Source organism: Podarcis bocagei (assembly GCF_964188305.1).
Source record: "Podarcis bocagei genome assembly, chromosome: 12".
Lineage (NCBI taxonomy): Eukaryota > Metazoa > Chordata > Lepidosauria > Squamata > Lacertidae > Podarcis > Podarcis bocagei.
Genome location: NC_138137.1, coordinates 30,799,770 through 30,815,164, shown reverse-complemented (window position 1 = coordinate 30,815,164; position 15,395 = coordinate 30,799,770). Strand labels below are relative to the sequence as shown.

Genomic DNA, 15,395 nt, shown 5'->3' with positions numbered 1-15,395 from the left:
TTCAGGGGTGTGGGGTTTCTGACATTATTGTTATTCTTTTGTTTATACCCCACCCTTCTGGCTGGGTTTCCCCATCCGTTCTGGGCAGCTTCCAGCACATATAAAAACACAATAAAGCATTAAACATTAAAATATAGGAAGTCAAACATTTTTTAAAAGACCTTTTAAATATGAAGTGCTTAAAGTTTTCCCCCCTTTCATCTCTTATTTCATCCCCATTTTACTTAGGAAGCTGGAATGCTGCCTGACTTCTCTGCACAGCTGACTTAAAACTTGAAGCGACACCAAGACTTCCATCCCGGTTAAAGAAAAATCCACTTCATAGTTAAAAGGTAACACCACCCTCCAGAGGAATAAGTCTTAGAATTTTCACCCTGTCCTCAAAGTGGGATAAATGTGGGAGTGGGTGTGCTGGCCTGCCCCCTACAAAATGCTGTAAGAAGCTGGACCAAGTTTTTCAGACAAGAATTAGATGATTTACACTAGGAATGTGGAACCTGTCCCCCCCCCCCCCTACACACAATGTTGTTGGTCCCCAGCTCATCAGTCCCAGACAGCATAAACCAATAGTCAGGGATGCTGGAAGCTGTTGCTGGCATCCATCTGTCTCAAGAGAGACCCACTTTTGGTCTTGTCTGCTCAATCCGCTAGAGCCTGTCTTCACATGCAGGGGGAGTCCCCTACCTCACTGAGGGTTTGAGACCCATTGGCTACCCTCACCTGGTTTAGCCAGCCAGTCTAAGTTGTTCTTGGGATGTGGCTGTAGTCACATGCCAACAGCTTCGTGGAGCCACAGGTGAGCACTGAGTGCAGCATGGGGACCAAAGGTGGACAGACTACCCCAGAAGGAGCACAGTGTGCCCCCCACCAGAGGTACTACCCCTCCCCTAACATCCCAACAACAACATTGGGGAAGGGGAAGATTCCCCACCCATTTGTTTGCTACTAGGTATGTGCTGTAGTTACGGTGTATTCACTTAAAGTGGTTAGTAGAAGAGCAAAATCACACTCCCATGTCCCCTGATTCTAACCCAGAACTTAATTAATGCCAAAGACCTATAAAATTCTGTTGGAAGTAAGTGAGCCAGCTGTTACCCCAAATATGCTCTGTTCCCAGTTGCATACACACCAGCCTTCCTCATGTCCTCTAGACATTTTAGACCACAACTCCCACTAGCTGCAGCCAGCAAGATTATGCAGGTTGAGGCTGATGTGAGTTGCAGTTCAAAACATCTGGAGGGCACCACATTGGGAAAGGCTGATAGACATTGTGAATTGCTTTCTAAAGTGCATTCTGAGCACATCTTCTATACTTTCAGTGGAGGCAGGAAACACTTCAGTTATCTGCCACTTCTTCTTCAATCAGTCAGTAATTTACTTGTGCTGTTCCCATCAGAGTTGCTCCCCTGTAATAGTCCTATAGAGACCAAATAGGGTCTGTAGCAGACAATTGGAAGAGAACTCCCATGACACGTTTTTGATCTCGCAGTCAAATGCTGCTTGCTTTCTCGTTCTTTGCAGGATAATCGACAATTTGTCCTTTTGCAAAGAAAGGGGCCTGAGGTTTTCCAGGATGCTCCCACAGGTAAGTACTTTCTCCTTCTAGTTTTTAGCCCATAGTTTGAAAGCAGCCATGCTTGACCCTTAATCGTGAAATGCTAATACCTACAATTCTGAGAGAACAGAATCAGGGCCAGCCCCACTCCCTTTTAACCCAGTGTATCCCACACTTTTCAATGAATTACCTAGTCACTTCCCAACCTGGAAGAAGCCTGTGATGTGGTTTTTTTCCCATTGGTTTTGTTCTGCTGGGGTGATTGAGTTGCCTTAATCCACTTTACATGCGCAAACCTTAAGTTCAGGTATGCAATTTCACAAAATAGTGACAGTCAAGATATGCCCTATATCCACAGGCCCCAATACAAAGGCAAGCAGTTCCAACTTGTATTTTAAGGGATACCTCTGTGTGTTTGGCACATGTAACTGATAAATCACTAGTTTTGCCTCTTGGGAAGATTCTGTAGATGCCCTTTTTGGATTCCTTGCACACTTGTTTTTCTTTCAGCCTCTATTATTTATTCTGATAATAAATGCAAGGGCAGGGGCCAAAGTTGGCATCAGGCACCTTCCAAGGCCTTCACATGTCTTATCTCTGCAACACTAATCTAAAGCAGAGGGCGAGAAGAAGTGAGCAATGGAGACAGTGACACTAAAGTGGCCCCATGCAGGTCACAGGGACTGCCCATAATCTAAATTCAACCCTTCATTAAGACTGCAGTGTGTGCTTCAGCTTGCAGCTATTCTGTAGGAAGTACAGATTATTTGTTGTGAGATTAGCCATTGTATAAAACATTACTAAATTACTAAGCCATTGTATGAAACATTACTAAATCCATACTTCATGCTTCAGAAATTTTTGCAGGATAACTGGTGGAGAGAGGAAATTAAAGTAGTGGACAGCTGACAGAATATAGAATTGAGGAATGTCTTAGATAGCATTCCTTGTTATGAGAATAGGGCAGGGGTCAGCAACCTTTTTCAGCCTTGGGCTGGTCCACCGTCCCTCAGACCATGTGGTGGGCCGGACTATATTTTTTGGGGGAAAATGAACGAATTCCTATGCCCCACAAATAACCCAGAGATGCATTTTAAATAAAAGCACACATTCTACTCATGTAAAAACACGCTGATTCCCAGACCATCTGCAGGCCAGATTGAGAAAGCGTTTGGTCCGCATCTGGCCCCCGGGCCTTAGGTTGCCTACCCATGGAATAGGGTATCTGTTTATGTATCCATTGTCTCTCTCTCACACACACATTTATTTGTACCTGTATAACATCAGAAGGTATGAGTTGTGTTAGATATGCAGTAGCAGCAATTAGCTGCTTAGGAAGGGAAAGAGCTGGATATAATTCCCCTTTCCTCTTTCTTAATGTCCCAAATATCTAACTGGGTTTGCCTGCTAGGAGAATTGGATCAGAGCCTAATACTTAATAAGCTCCAGTTTCTCACTTGCAAACTATTCTCCCCCCCCCCCCCCGGCTGCAAAAGCACAATTGAGAAACTAAAGTACCGTATTTTTCGCTCCATTGGACGCACCAGACCATAGGACGCACCGGACCATAGGAGGGGGAGAACAGGGAAAAATTTTTTTTCTTGTTCTCCCCCTCTAAAACAAGGTGTGTTCAAGGTACATTCACCAGAGCTTGTGGGGCTGGCGGTGGGGCGAAGCGCTGCTTTCCCCCACCGCCAGCCTCAAAGATCCCTGAAGCCTTTGGAGCGCAGCGCCCTGCTGCCCTACAGAGGTTTGCTCGCAGCCGTCCCCAAGCTAGAGCAGCGAGAGGGAGCCCTCCGTCTCACTGTTCTGGCTTGGGAACAGCTTTGCTAGCTTCTGCAGGACAGCGAGGTGAAGGCACCCCGCTGCCCTGGAAAGGTTTGCGTGCAGCTGTTCCCAAGCTAGAGCAGCGAGATGGAGCCCTCCGTCTCGCTGTTCTGGCTTGGGAACAGCCTTGCTAGCTTCTGCAGGACAGTGAGGTGAAGGCACCCCGCTGCCCTGGAGAGGTTTGCGCGCAGCAATCCCCAAGCTAGAGCAGCGAGACGGAGCCCTCCGTCCCGCTGTTCTGGCTTGGGAACAGCCTTGCTAGCTTCTGCAGGACAGCGGGGTGAAGGCACCTCGCTGCCCTACAGAGGTTTGCGCGCAGCCGTCCCCAAGCTAGAGCAGCGAGACGGAGCCCTCCATCCCGCTGTTCTGGCTTGGGAACAGCCTTGCTAGCTTCTGCAGGACAGTGAGGTGAAGGCACCCCGCTGCCCTGGAGAGGTTTGCGCGCAGCCGTCCCCAAGCTAGAGCAGCGAGACGGAGCCCTCGGTCTCACTGTTCTGGCTTGGGAACAGCTTTGCTAGCTTCTGCAGGACAGCAGGGTGAAAGCACCCTGCTGCCCTGCAGAGGTTTGCGCGCAGCAATCCCCAAGCTAGAGCAGCGAGACGGAGGGCTCCGCAGTGCTCCGTCTTCCTGTTCTGGCTTTGGGCTTAGCGGCGCAGCCTGCATTCGCTCTATAGGACGCACACACATTTCCCCTTAATTTTTGGAGGGGAAAATGTGCGTCCTATAGAACGAAAAATACGGTACTAGGAACAATTTTGCTTTGTGTTTGGGATTTGAGTGCATGCTCATTGGAAGAACAAACCAGTGGCGCTTGTGACTCTGGTGCACTAATGAATGTTCACAGCAGCTTGTGTACCTGGTTGTAGAGAAAGTAACGTTTCTGATCAGAAAGTATCTGTGTGTCAGGGACCGTGCTGAGGGCGGCTGCACTGAGAATGAATGGTGGGAGCCTCCCCCTCCCCGTGCGTCTGATCAGGATCCTGAATCTTCCCTGGAGCAGGGAAGTAGTATTGATTTGGAACAGTGGTTTGCAGGGGGACATAGTGCAGAAGGCAGAAGCTGGGAAGTACTGGGTGGGGAACAGCTAGGAGGAGAAGAACCAGGAGAAAGAGAGTTAACAGACTCCCTTTCGCTGGAAAGTGTCCATCTGCTCAGTTCAATGTCAAGGAGAGCAGATAAGGTGTCTGCACAGAAAGCACAGTGGTTGCGAGATCAGGTTGCAAGACGCGGAAGTGACAGGGGAGACAAGGGGGGGGGAGTGAGTGGGAACCTTAATTGGGAGCACCTTCATTCCAAGGAATGGATTCTTTGTTCTCGCTGTGATCATTAAAATTTCTAACTGGTACGAGACTCCTTTCGCTTTCTTCTGCTTATCTATGGCCAAAGGTGGGGGGGGGGGAGCCGAGTCCCTGAAGCCTGACACTATGTGTGCCAGTAAGAGCAGCCGGTAAGAGGTGTGAAGGTTGCCCTGCATGCATGGCCTTGCAGCGAAAGGAGGAATGTGCATGCCCCTTTGTAAATTGGGGAGGTGAAAATAAGGTGTGTTAATAGCTGAAAATTGAAAAGTACAAACACCCTGCCATATCGTTCAGCTTGGGGATCAGTTCCTATCTTTGACTTCATGGTATGGGAAAGCTGGTACGCTTTAGGTCTTATTCCAGTTATCTCTCCAACCCCAGAACGCAAATACAAGAAAGTGTCCTCGGACAACTTTTCTCCAGTAAACTTGGGAGCTGTGCCAAGGCTGACCTGGGCTTGGGAATTTGGTTCTCAGCATCATTATATTCTGTGTATATTTGAAAATTATTCCAAATCCTTTCCTTGGCACTCCTGAAACACTCCTAGGTTTTTTGTTTAATAGTTGTTTTCAATGCAATTTTCATACTAACACTCCACCCATCCTCTTTACTACATGAGCTTCATTAAAACCTGCTGGAGACGTGCTTTCATTTACACCTGTACGTCATTAATCTTTTCATTTAGTTTGCTTTGATGGCTTCTAGGTTGTTTTATCGGTCCACGTCTCTCACCTCCCCCTCATCACAGTTGAGGCCCTTTCTTCCTAATGGGACACTTTTGAATCTAAGCCCTGCTTTGATTCACATTGAACCTAGCTATAAATACCTGCTTTAGAGTTTTCCTAGTCAAAGTTTAGGAGTGACTTGTGATTCACTTTGTTCAGCAGTAGGTCTCTGTTTAACTAATTGGATTGCATCAAAAGCAACAAAAGCTGGCGGACCCTCTTGCCCCCTCCCCTTTATGATGGGGAGAAGTTTGGTTCTTTACTTTCAGAACTCCCTCTTAGAGTGGTGTTAAGTTGAAGCTCACACGGTGTTCTTTATTATGTCATCTTCCGCTTCTGTCTTCTTTTAGGAGACACAAGAAAGAAATGAAAGGAAATGGTCCTTGAAATACACAATCATTAGTGACTTTTTAAAATGCCTTTGATGTCGGCATGTTCAGGGATATTTGAGAGACAGAATGGGAACGGAAACATTCCTCCAGAGACAGTAGGAAACCACTTTGGGAGAAGTGTTTAAAAGTCAACTCTGACTGGGGGAAGAGAAAGATCTTATTAATTTGGTATCGAATTGCATGACAGATTATGCTGCCCCTTACCGGAACCACAGGTTCGGATCATATCTCAGCATAATAATCTGATCCACACTATGTTCTGCTTTAAACAGTGGTCAAAGGTTCATTCTGGTAGATGGAACAAACATTTGTATTCAGCAGGCATGATGTCCAAAATGTTTGTGTTGCCTGCAGTCCCACAGGTCTGCTTAATGTGGGACTGTTTTTGTCAAGCTAAGTGACCTCCTGACTGAAGTCAAAGGATATTTCCATATGGCTTTGCCTCTCTGCATCTTACTTTTGAGCTGTACTGTAACCATTGTCTGGCACATAATGTGGGTTTGCCTCTGGAAAGCTAGACTGTGTGGCTTCGTTGCAGCGTTGTGCTGCCAGTGTCAACTACACACAGTGCCCTTTTTGGTGTGTGGAAATCCCACCACATATTTGCATTCACAAGAAATGGCAGAATGTAGCTTGCATGGGGAGGCTGAAGTCACCCTAAGGATGTATTTCAAGTGCATTATTTGCACTCAACGACCTTTTGGGCTTGATGCTTTTTAAAAGCTGTCATATGAACACCATTCTAATAACATTATAGCCAATTAAAGCTGAGGCTGCCCGCCTCCGAAGTGGGTTAAAGCTGTCAGAGCGATCAATAAAAGCGAAGCAAATATCCAGCTGAGGGGGGAAAGGGCCATCTGTTCTTATCACTTTAGGAATGGAAGAAAAGTGGTCCAGCAGGAAGGGATACCAAAGAAGGGAGGGGAGTACACAACATGCCATGTGTCTTCCTGTCAAGAGTATTAACATTCTCTCCATACATGCTAAACTATGCCAATCATTTGCGAATTTTGTTATTCCAGAGCATGCAGAAATTTCTGGAGGCGGTTTGGAGCAAGAGGTTGATGAACTTGAAGCCTTTGGCCCAGAACAGGAAAAAAGAAAGGTATGATAAAAGTGATTCCATATTTTATCTAAAGCCTATCACCATCTTTTCTCTGGGAGGTGGAGGAAAAGGACTTTTCTTCTTCTTTTTAAAAGACATTGTAAGGTTTTCTGCTAACGACAAGCTTGAGATATCCCTCCCTCCTGCTTCTATGCCACACATTCACACTGATCCCACAAAGGTGATGTTACCACAGAAGTAAGCTTCTATGCACATAGCGGACATCTCTATATTGCATTGAAATTCTCATCTGGGCCCCATTCAGCTGAGCATCCTTATTCTAGCTTCCATGATCCAAAAGGTCTTACTGGATTTGTTTTATTTTCTTGGTCTTAACAGGCCCAGTGGTGTGCAGCACTCAGGTACCTCACATCTTTCAGTACTGAAAAGGTGATGTTTGTTGTTACTCCGTGACCAGATAACATTTCAGTTATGACAAAGACACACCAATTTTCTGTTAATATTTATTGTCTGCATTACCGCAGTTATGTACAAATCTCCCATATGAAAATGTAAGGACTTTTTACATTTTCACATGTGATCTGCATTAACTGAATAATGTTTGGTGACAATATACACAAATTTGCAGTAGTACATAAACATTTTGTGCAATAAAAAAAGGAAAGAAATATACATAATTTAAAAAATAAAAATGCATTACACCATTTACAAATTAACAAAAAGCAAATTTTCCCCAGACAGTTGCCTCCATACTCTACCAAAAAAAAAAATCTTTTCAAGTAAATTAAGTTAGGCAAAATAATTTTTTTAAACTTTGGGTGAGCACAATTTACAAAAGGTAAAAAGACAGATCTGTTTCCTTCCAGTGATTTTTTTTTTTACAGTGATGATTACAGAATTGCTGAAATCGTTTTGTGTATGTAGTGCTGAATTTGAAAAAAAAGATGCTTAAAATTTCTGTGATAGGATGAGGATTTTAAGATCCAGAGACCGTAACAAATATAATCAGGCTTGTTCAGAACCAGCAAACATTGAAGAAGAATTGTTCTAGTTCTCAAAGCAGACGTAACAATCTTTTAAAACCCACCATTTTAAAACAGAAATTACAAACCTCCACAATAAGAAGAAAATGTCTAGTCAGCTATTTTTGGAATGGATCAAAGAGAATTGGTCACTGAAAACATTATTTTCACAAACTAACAATCTACCGAAGTGGCTGCTTTAGGCACTGGATTTGTAGAAACACATCTTAAAAGCAACTTATTTTTATACAGATACTTCTTATATTCCTGTTTCAGTGCTACCGTTCTGATCTCTAGATTTAACATAATCCAGACTGCAATTGTGGGCTTCCTACAGCCTTCCTCTCAATAATCTTTTAAAATAATTCTTTCTTTTTACAATTAAAGAACATCCTTTGTGCATCTTTTTCCCCCTTTTTTTTTACACCCTGTAATGTAAATTGAAGATGCACATGTCTTGTGAAGCAATCCCTACCTGGGAGCATGTCCCACCAAACACCGTGGGACTTACTTCCAAGTAAGCATATGCATAGGATTGCACAGATAATGTAGTAAAAGTTCAACTAACCATTCATTCAATTTGCTAGTCAGTTTCTCAACGTTTAATATCAGTAAATTGGCTGTGTTTTATATCCACTTTATTTTGAACTTTTCTCAAGGTTGCTTGGAATAACCCTTGTGTTCATGTTATTTTACTGCTAATAACAGATTCACAAGTTATGATAAATCTTCATTTCGAAAAACAAACAAACAAACGAAAAGCAGCATGAGATCAGACACTCTGACGTAATTGTGAACGAATGCTAAAAATAAATGCATATCTTTCCTGTCTAGGTAGCCATATTTGCATGAAACAGCTGAGAGTATTGACTTTTATCAACGGGCAATATAGCGGGGAACATTAGGAATGGTTTAGCTTATTGATACAAACCTGAGAAATTAGAACTAAAATCATTAATGTGTAATGGATGCCTGATAAAGTTTATTAATTGTATTGCTCATTAACCTGCAACTAGACAGATATAGATGATGTCTTTAAATATTGACCTTACATTTTGCAAAGGTTGAGGATTTCTAGCGGCTAAAGGGGCTTCATATTGTAAGTTAATACACCAAAAACCCATTGGAATGGAAAAGGTTACTAGAGATTAAGCAGCTGTAATTGCCAGAAATATGATAAAGGAGTTGTACAGTTTTGAATATTCACGGAGCGGTGTAGGTTGGCTGTGTCTCATTCAAAGGAATTCTTGATCAGTTCTATCCATTGAAATCAATAGGCAAGGAAGCTCTGAGAGTGAAATAGAGCCCCCACAATTCAACTAGGCAGTTGGACAATAATGTTTAAGAATTTAAAAAATATTTCTTGAGTCAGGATGGGGTGGGGTGGAATCAGTCAAGACTACACCAGGTTATTTCAAATGGAAAGAGTGCTTATTGATTCTTCAGCAGTGCATTAGCAGGAGAAAAATAAACAGATATTTTGCATCTTTCAGCTTGAAAATATTGGATTATTGTTTAGATAAGTATTTTCCCCAAGATTAGTGGGCAACCACTTTTTTTCTTTCTTTCTTTTTTTACAAAGTTAGCAATATAAAAATCTAGTTGTAAACAACCTTCAAAGTAATTAGAAATCAACTTGAAAATCTATTATCTGTAGAAGTTGGACAGAATCAGAAAGTAGACACTTAATGTTACTGCCATGGTATTGACTACAAAACAGCTGCTGTTACAAGAAATGGTATAAACAGTACTTGCATTAGCTGGTTTGATCCAGTCACAGTCCAGAAACTGAGCTCTACTCTCAACAGGACTCAAGAACTTACTGATAAACGTCTGTGCGATGCGATTTGCCGCATCCTTTCCTTCATCCTTTTCTGAAAAGAGGCAGTTTCTATGGCAATACTAGGTAATAAGTGCATATCATGCTGCACTAATATAGTGCAAAAAATTGCCTTCCATGTAGCAAAAAAGTTGCAGGCAACAGTTTGAAAGTAAGAGAAAGTAAAAACTTATTACACACGGATATTAATTTCCAGACAACCTCTATAAAACATTGAACCTGAAAATGCTTCTCTCCTTGATAAGTGTGTCTATATGGCGCTTTAGTACCTGGAACTGGTAGTATAGGACAGAGTCTTTTGCAAGCCTGCATCCTAGGAAAGAGGTTAAGAAAACCTACCCTCCTCTGCCAAAATGCCAGAACTTGCTCATTGGGTTGTTATTGTCAGTTAAAGTTAACATGTTGCTAAGCTCTAAAATGCCCCTTTAGCCAGTATATCATTTGACAAGTTAATACATATGGTGCAACGGAGTATATAAATTGTATATCAAGCATTATAGACATCTTGGTATGATCTCCTCATGCTTACTGACTACATTAGCTTAATGCAGCAGATAGTTCTGGCATCAAGACACTCAGATGTCAATATTAGGTCATATACAATGGGCTGGAGACACAAGCGGTTTTGCAGTTCATAAGTTTCAAAGAAGGCCACATTAAGATTCCCGCTGCTGTGCTAACAAGATAAATTTGCCACCATAATTTGCTGTACTGACTGATGGTCTAGAACAAAGCATGTTTCTTGGAATATCCATGGCCATTGTGAAGTCTTTTTTTTTTTGTCTTGTGGTGTAACATCTCAGTAACGTACACACATATGTGTTGTCTTTGAACACTACAGTTTCAAGAGACTAAAGTCAATGGAAAGTCATTATTTTACATATCTGCATCTCCATCGTAAGCCAGCGTTAAAGGTTTGAGACGGTTGTTCTGTCTTCTTTGAGGCTTCTTTGGCTTTTTGCTGCAACATGGGAGGGGAGGAAAAACCAACTTTAAAAATTCAGATCACAAAGTGGTCAAAACAACATTACTTATCTGGGCCAAAATTAAAAGCATTTCCCATGTGAGTTAAGATTTAACTGTTAACAGTGAAAAATAGATAACCATATTTTTCGCTCCATAAAACACACCTGACCATAAGGCGCACCTAGTTTTTAGAGGGGGAATGCATCTCAGGCTCTGCTCAGCACTCCCTTTCATGAGCCATGGAGCGTGTGTGCGGCGCTTGCAGGCTTTTCCCCGAGGAGGGAGTCACTGACGGGCTGCCCTTCTCCTTCATTGAGAAAAAGCCCCCAAGAGCAGCATACACGCGGCTCTTGGGGGCTTTTGTGGGAGGTGGGGGAAGTGAGAGAGCCATGCTTTGTCACTTCCCCCACCTCCCACAAGAGCCGCACGCTCTTTAAAGGGAGTGCAGCTATCCCTGGCTTTTGCACCTCCTGCAAAAGCCAGGGATAGTCATGCGAAGCCTCTGCAGGGCAGTGGGATAAAGGCTCCCCGCTGCCCTGCGGAGGCTTTGCGCGGCTAAGCTAGAAGACAGGGCAGCCAGCAGCATCGCAGCACAGCACTGGCCTTCATCCCCTGCCCGGGAGAGGTTGCGCGCAGCTAAGGCTCCCCCAAGAGCCGCGCTTCCTTTAAAGAGCATGTGTGCGGCTCTTGGGGGCTTTTCCCCGAGGAGGGAGAAGGGCAGCCCTTCTCCCTCCTCGGGTAAAAGCCCCCAAGAGCCGCACACATGCTCCACACGGCTGTTTAAAGGGAGCGCTGAGCAGAGCCTCCCACCTGTATTCGCTCTATAAGACGCACACACATTTCCCCTTACTTTTTAGGAGGGGAAAGGTGCGTCTTACAGTACTTGGCTGTTGCATTTACTAATTGTCTGATTCAAGTCAAAGTTCTGATGAAAGCTAACATCCAACTCATATTTGTATCCAGTAATTTTGAATGGTCTTTTCTGGATTTGAGCAAAGATTAGATAGGAAAACCCAGCAACAAAAAGTTGTAGATTGTAGCTTCACTGTAATGTTGGGCCCAACATAAACTTAAATAGCTTTATTTAACCCACCTACATTAATACAACAGGTTCAGTACAAATACAGACGGTGTTGTCATATCTTCTTAAGTGAATTTAAAAACAAAAAGCATAGGCATTGCTATTGTTATTAAAATCAAGTACCTTTTCCCCTTTTCTTTTTGCTGAAAAAAATCCAGCAACGACAATGAGATGTAGAACAGATAAAAATAGCAAAAAAGGCTGGTTCACATTGTGGCAATAAAAACTAGTTTTGCAATGATCACTTAATAGACATTACTAAGGTGGATAGAATAAACTGATTTGGGGCAAAACTGTAGGAATATACATGGATGGATCATGCTCACTACTTTTATAGTCTAAAATAGCCTTCCTCAACCTGATGCCTTCCAAATGTTGTTAGGGCTCCAGGTCCCATGAGCCCCAGTCAGCCTGGTCAAAAGTTAGGCATGAATGGTGGTTGCTGTCCACAATGTTGGAAGGCCATCAGCTTGGGAAACAATAGTCCCAAAAATAATAAATGACTAAAGAACTCACCAGGCTAGATATACCATAGAAATAATAAAGATGAGCAAAACAAATGCACCAGCAGCTACACCATAAACCCAGGTCTTCAGCTTCCCATCTAAAAAGAATGAATGTTAGTCATTAGTCTGCAAGTTAGTACTCAACAAAAGAAGTTTTAAAGCTTGTTTTAATAAAAAGGCTTTCACACAGGTATGGTTAGTGATATCGTTCCATATTGCATCTTGGATACTGCATGAAATTGCTTATCTGACATAGCACCTTTCCTTGCAACATCAGTGTGCAATGTGTCAATACAAAAAGGGCCAGAGAGTGAAGAGCAAAACCTGCCCTGTTCATTCTGTGAACTCCAGTGGTAATCAAGGACTGATAAGATTCAGAACAAATACAGTATGTGCCTAGAGCCCAGAGAGGTGATATTACAGAACTTTCTCCCCCCACCGAACTAGATTCCCATTAACACTATTGATCAAGCTACACAACACCTTCCCAGTCAGTGAATGTGTTTTAGGGGCTGGCAGTCAGAGGGCCAACTTCTACTTCAAGCCTGTGCCTGCTTATTCAATTTAAGTTTCATTCTGAAATCTAACACTTTTAGTTAAAGAACAATCAGTACAAGTGTATGAGTATACAAAGAACTAAAAGATAATAACCAAAGGTGGTGCTGTGGTCTAAACCACTGAGCCTAGGGTTTGCCGACTGGAAGGTTGGTGGTTCGAATCCCTGCGACAGGGTGAGCTCCCATTGCTCGGTCCCAGCTCCTGCCAACCTAGCAGTTCGAAAGCACATCGAAGTGCAAGTAGATAAATAGGTACCACAGTGGAAAGATAAACGATGTTTCCGTGCGCTGCTCTGGTTTCACCAGAAGCAGCTTAGTCATGCTGGCCACATGACCCAGAAAAACTGTCTGTGGACAAACGTCGGCTCCCTCGGCCACTAAAGCGAGATGAGTGCCGCAACCCCAGAGTCGTTCGCAACTGGACTTAACTGTCAGGGGTCCTTTGCCTTTAACTTTTTATACCACTTCTTATTCATGCTGTTAACAGAGGGGATAAGCTGTTGGCTCTTCCTGCATTAAAATTGTGCAGAGGCCAGAAAAACCCACCGCGTTCTACAAAAGCACTTAGCAGCACTAACTATGCATGTGAGACTTCACCTGGTCCAAAAGGCTGCAGGAACCAAGTCCTTCCTCGTCCTGATTGGGGATTGGATGGCTGTGTGGGGTTTACAGCTCGACTGGTTTTTACATCTCCCTTTCTGTCGTCCACTGTGGGGATGACTACCACCGGGATGAGAGTGCACTGCTCAAGTGTGCCATCAGAAGACATTACTTCTGTGTACCCTTCTTCACACGCACATGTTCTGGTCTGCAGAGGAACAAGCGTTTTACATACAGTTGCAAATCCACACATCGCTGAGCACTACATGATGTGTCATGGAGCAATTAAAAAAGGGCCACTCTCTACCACGGAAAAGCTGTGGTGGGGGGAAGATTTCCCAGAGGCAGTGGGGAGAGGTTTAGCTATGTCCACCCAGCTTCCAAATATTGACCAACTAGCTCAAACATTATTTTTTATCTCCAAGAAGTATTGGGGTTCCCTTTTGAGATTTTACTTGCAGCTAAGCATCTTAAGAACGCTGCAGTCCCCACAATTCAATATCATGCACCAGCATGTGACTGGAGCCACATGCTGGATGGGTGGCCTGTTATGATACAGTAGCACATACCTCACTACAGTAAGAATAGGGCTGGCTGCACGGTGGCTTACATGACCTGTCAACATCTGGCTGGCGCATCACTAAGCAGCCTCCTGCAGAACAAAAACAAATCACATTTTGACACAACTGTGCCTCTGAACCGAGGAAGCTAATTGCTGCAGCTAGGAAAAGTGACATCCCATAATGGAATAGGATGCTCTCCCACTCCTTCGCAGTTTCTCCGAGGAAGGACACAGCAACGGATGGATTTACTGGCATCGCTCTATGTCTCATTAACATGTCGGTGTGCCAGATGCCATTTTCTTCTTTACGGCTCACACAGGTAATTGGCTGTGTATGTGAAAATGTGCAGGGGATAACGGATGTTGAACTTTGAGAGGTAATTGTGTTCTTGGCAGGATGGCTTTAATGCTGCTAACAGTACTATTGTCAAACATGATACATGGGAGAAAACATATTCACTACATGATGAACGTCCTTTGTCTTGATCCTCCAAACACCGAGCAAATTCGCAGCCCCCCCCCCAAGCAAGAAGGGGGTAGGTTACCATGCAACGTTTGGGAGAAACACCGTCTCCACTGTATGTTTGGCTTTGTTATACTACTAGCATAGACCCATGGGTGTAGCAAAGGGGTGCAGGGGGCAGCTTTCCCCCCTAACTCCTCAAAACATATTGAAAAGCATTAAAAATAATTAACTGAGGCTCTGCACTGCCCCCCCCGGCAGAAGCCTCCTCCCTGACGAAAGCCTGCCCCCCATCACAATGTCCTCTTTTTTGGGGGGGATTTTTACCTGTGATCTTCCAAAAAAGCTCAACTTTTATGGACAATCTCCTAAAAAAAGCTCAGACCCCATCATCATGTTTTGTTTTGTTTTTTACTTTCCATGCTTTTCTGAAATGTTCTTGTTTAGTGGAAAAGAGAATTATTATCTCTTAAGGCAGGCATAGGCAAACTCAGCCCTCCAGATGTTTTGAGACTACAATTCCCATCATCCCTGACCGCTAGTCTTTTAGCTAGGGATCATGGGAGTTGTAGCTGGAGGGCAGAGTTTGCCTATGCATGTCTTAGGGTGAGACCTTTATACTTTATAGTGCTATGCAATCTTAAAGTAGGGGGGTGTTGCTGTTGGACTCCAACTCAGGTCAGTCCCAGTCAGCAGGGCCAAGGATGAGAGATAGCTGGAATTGCAGTCCAGCAGCATTTGGGGGCTCACATGTTCCCCATCCCCTTCCTTAAAGGCTGTTGCATGCATGGCAAGACAACATGCTCAAGACTAGAGTAAAACAAGTAACTGAAAACAAATATTTTGGTTCTCAAGAGTTGATCTTTCTTGGTGTTCTGCTCTTAATTCTCAGTAGCTAGAAGGTTATGTATGTGGCACAGTTATTGTTTTAAACC

General features: G+C 43.6%; 1 protein-coding gene and 1 long non-coding RNA gene across 6 annotated transcripts in view; one reads left to right on the top strand and one right to left on the bottom strand.

Moving 5' to 3' along the window:
- Positions 1-7,009, top strand: part of LOC308570267 — a 38,047-nt gene extending 31,038 nt beyond the window's left edge. Inside the window, exons 5-7 of the long non-coding RNA XR_014001058.1 lie at positions 229-332; positions 1,522-1,585; positions 6,820-7,009. This is a non-coding gene — a long non-coding RNA (uncharacterized lncRNA). The remainder of the gene's footprint in view (positions 1-228; positions 333-1,521; positions 1,586-6,819) is intronic.
- Positions 7,010-7,352: 343 nt separating this feature from the next.
- THSD7A (thrombospondin type 1 domain containing 7A) overlaps positions 7,353-15,395 on the bottom strand; it is a 268,112-nt gene continuing 260,069 nt past the window's right edge. For 3 of the 5 annotated variants that reach the window (XM_081164264.1, XM_081164263.1, XM_081164265.1), the window contains 4 exons: positions 14,005-14,087; positions 13,433-13,643; positions 12,289-12,376; positions 7,353-10,686 (listed from right to left, as the gene is read on the bottom strand). In XM_081164264.1, coding sequence (XP_081020390.1) covers positions 10,602-10,686; positions 12,289-12,376; positions 13,433-13,643; positions 14,005-14,087 — 467 coding nt within the window. In that variant the 3' untranslated portion in view covers positions 7,353-10,601. The remainder of the gene's footprint in view (positions 10,687-12,288; positions 12,377-13,432; positions 13,644-14,004; positions 14,088-15,395) is intronic. The other 2 variants (XM_081164266.1, XM_081164267.1) reach the window with 1 other exon arrangement.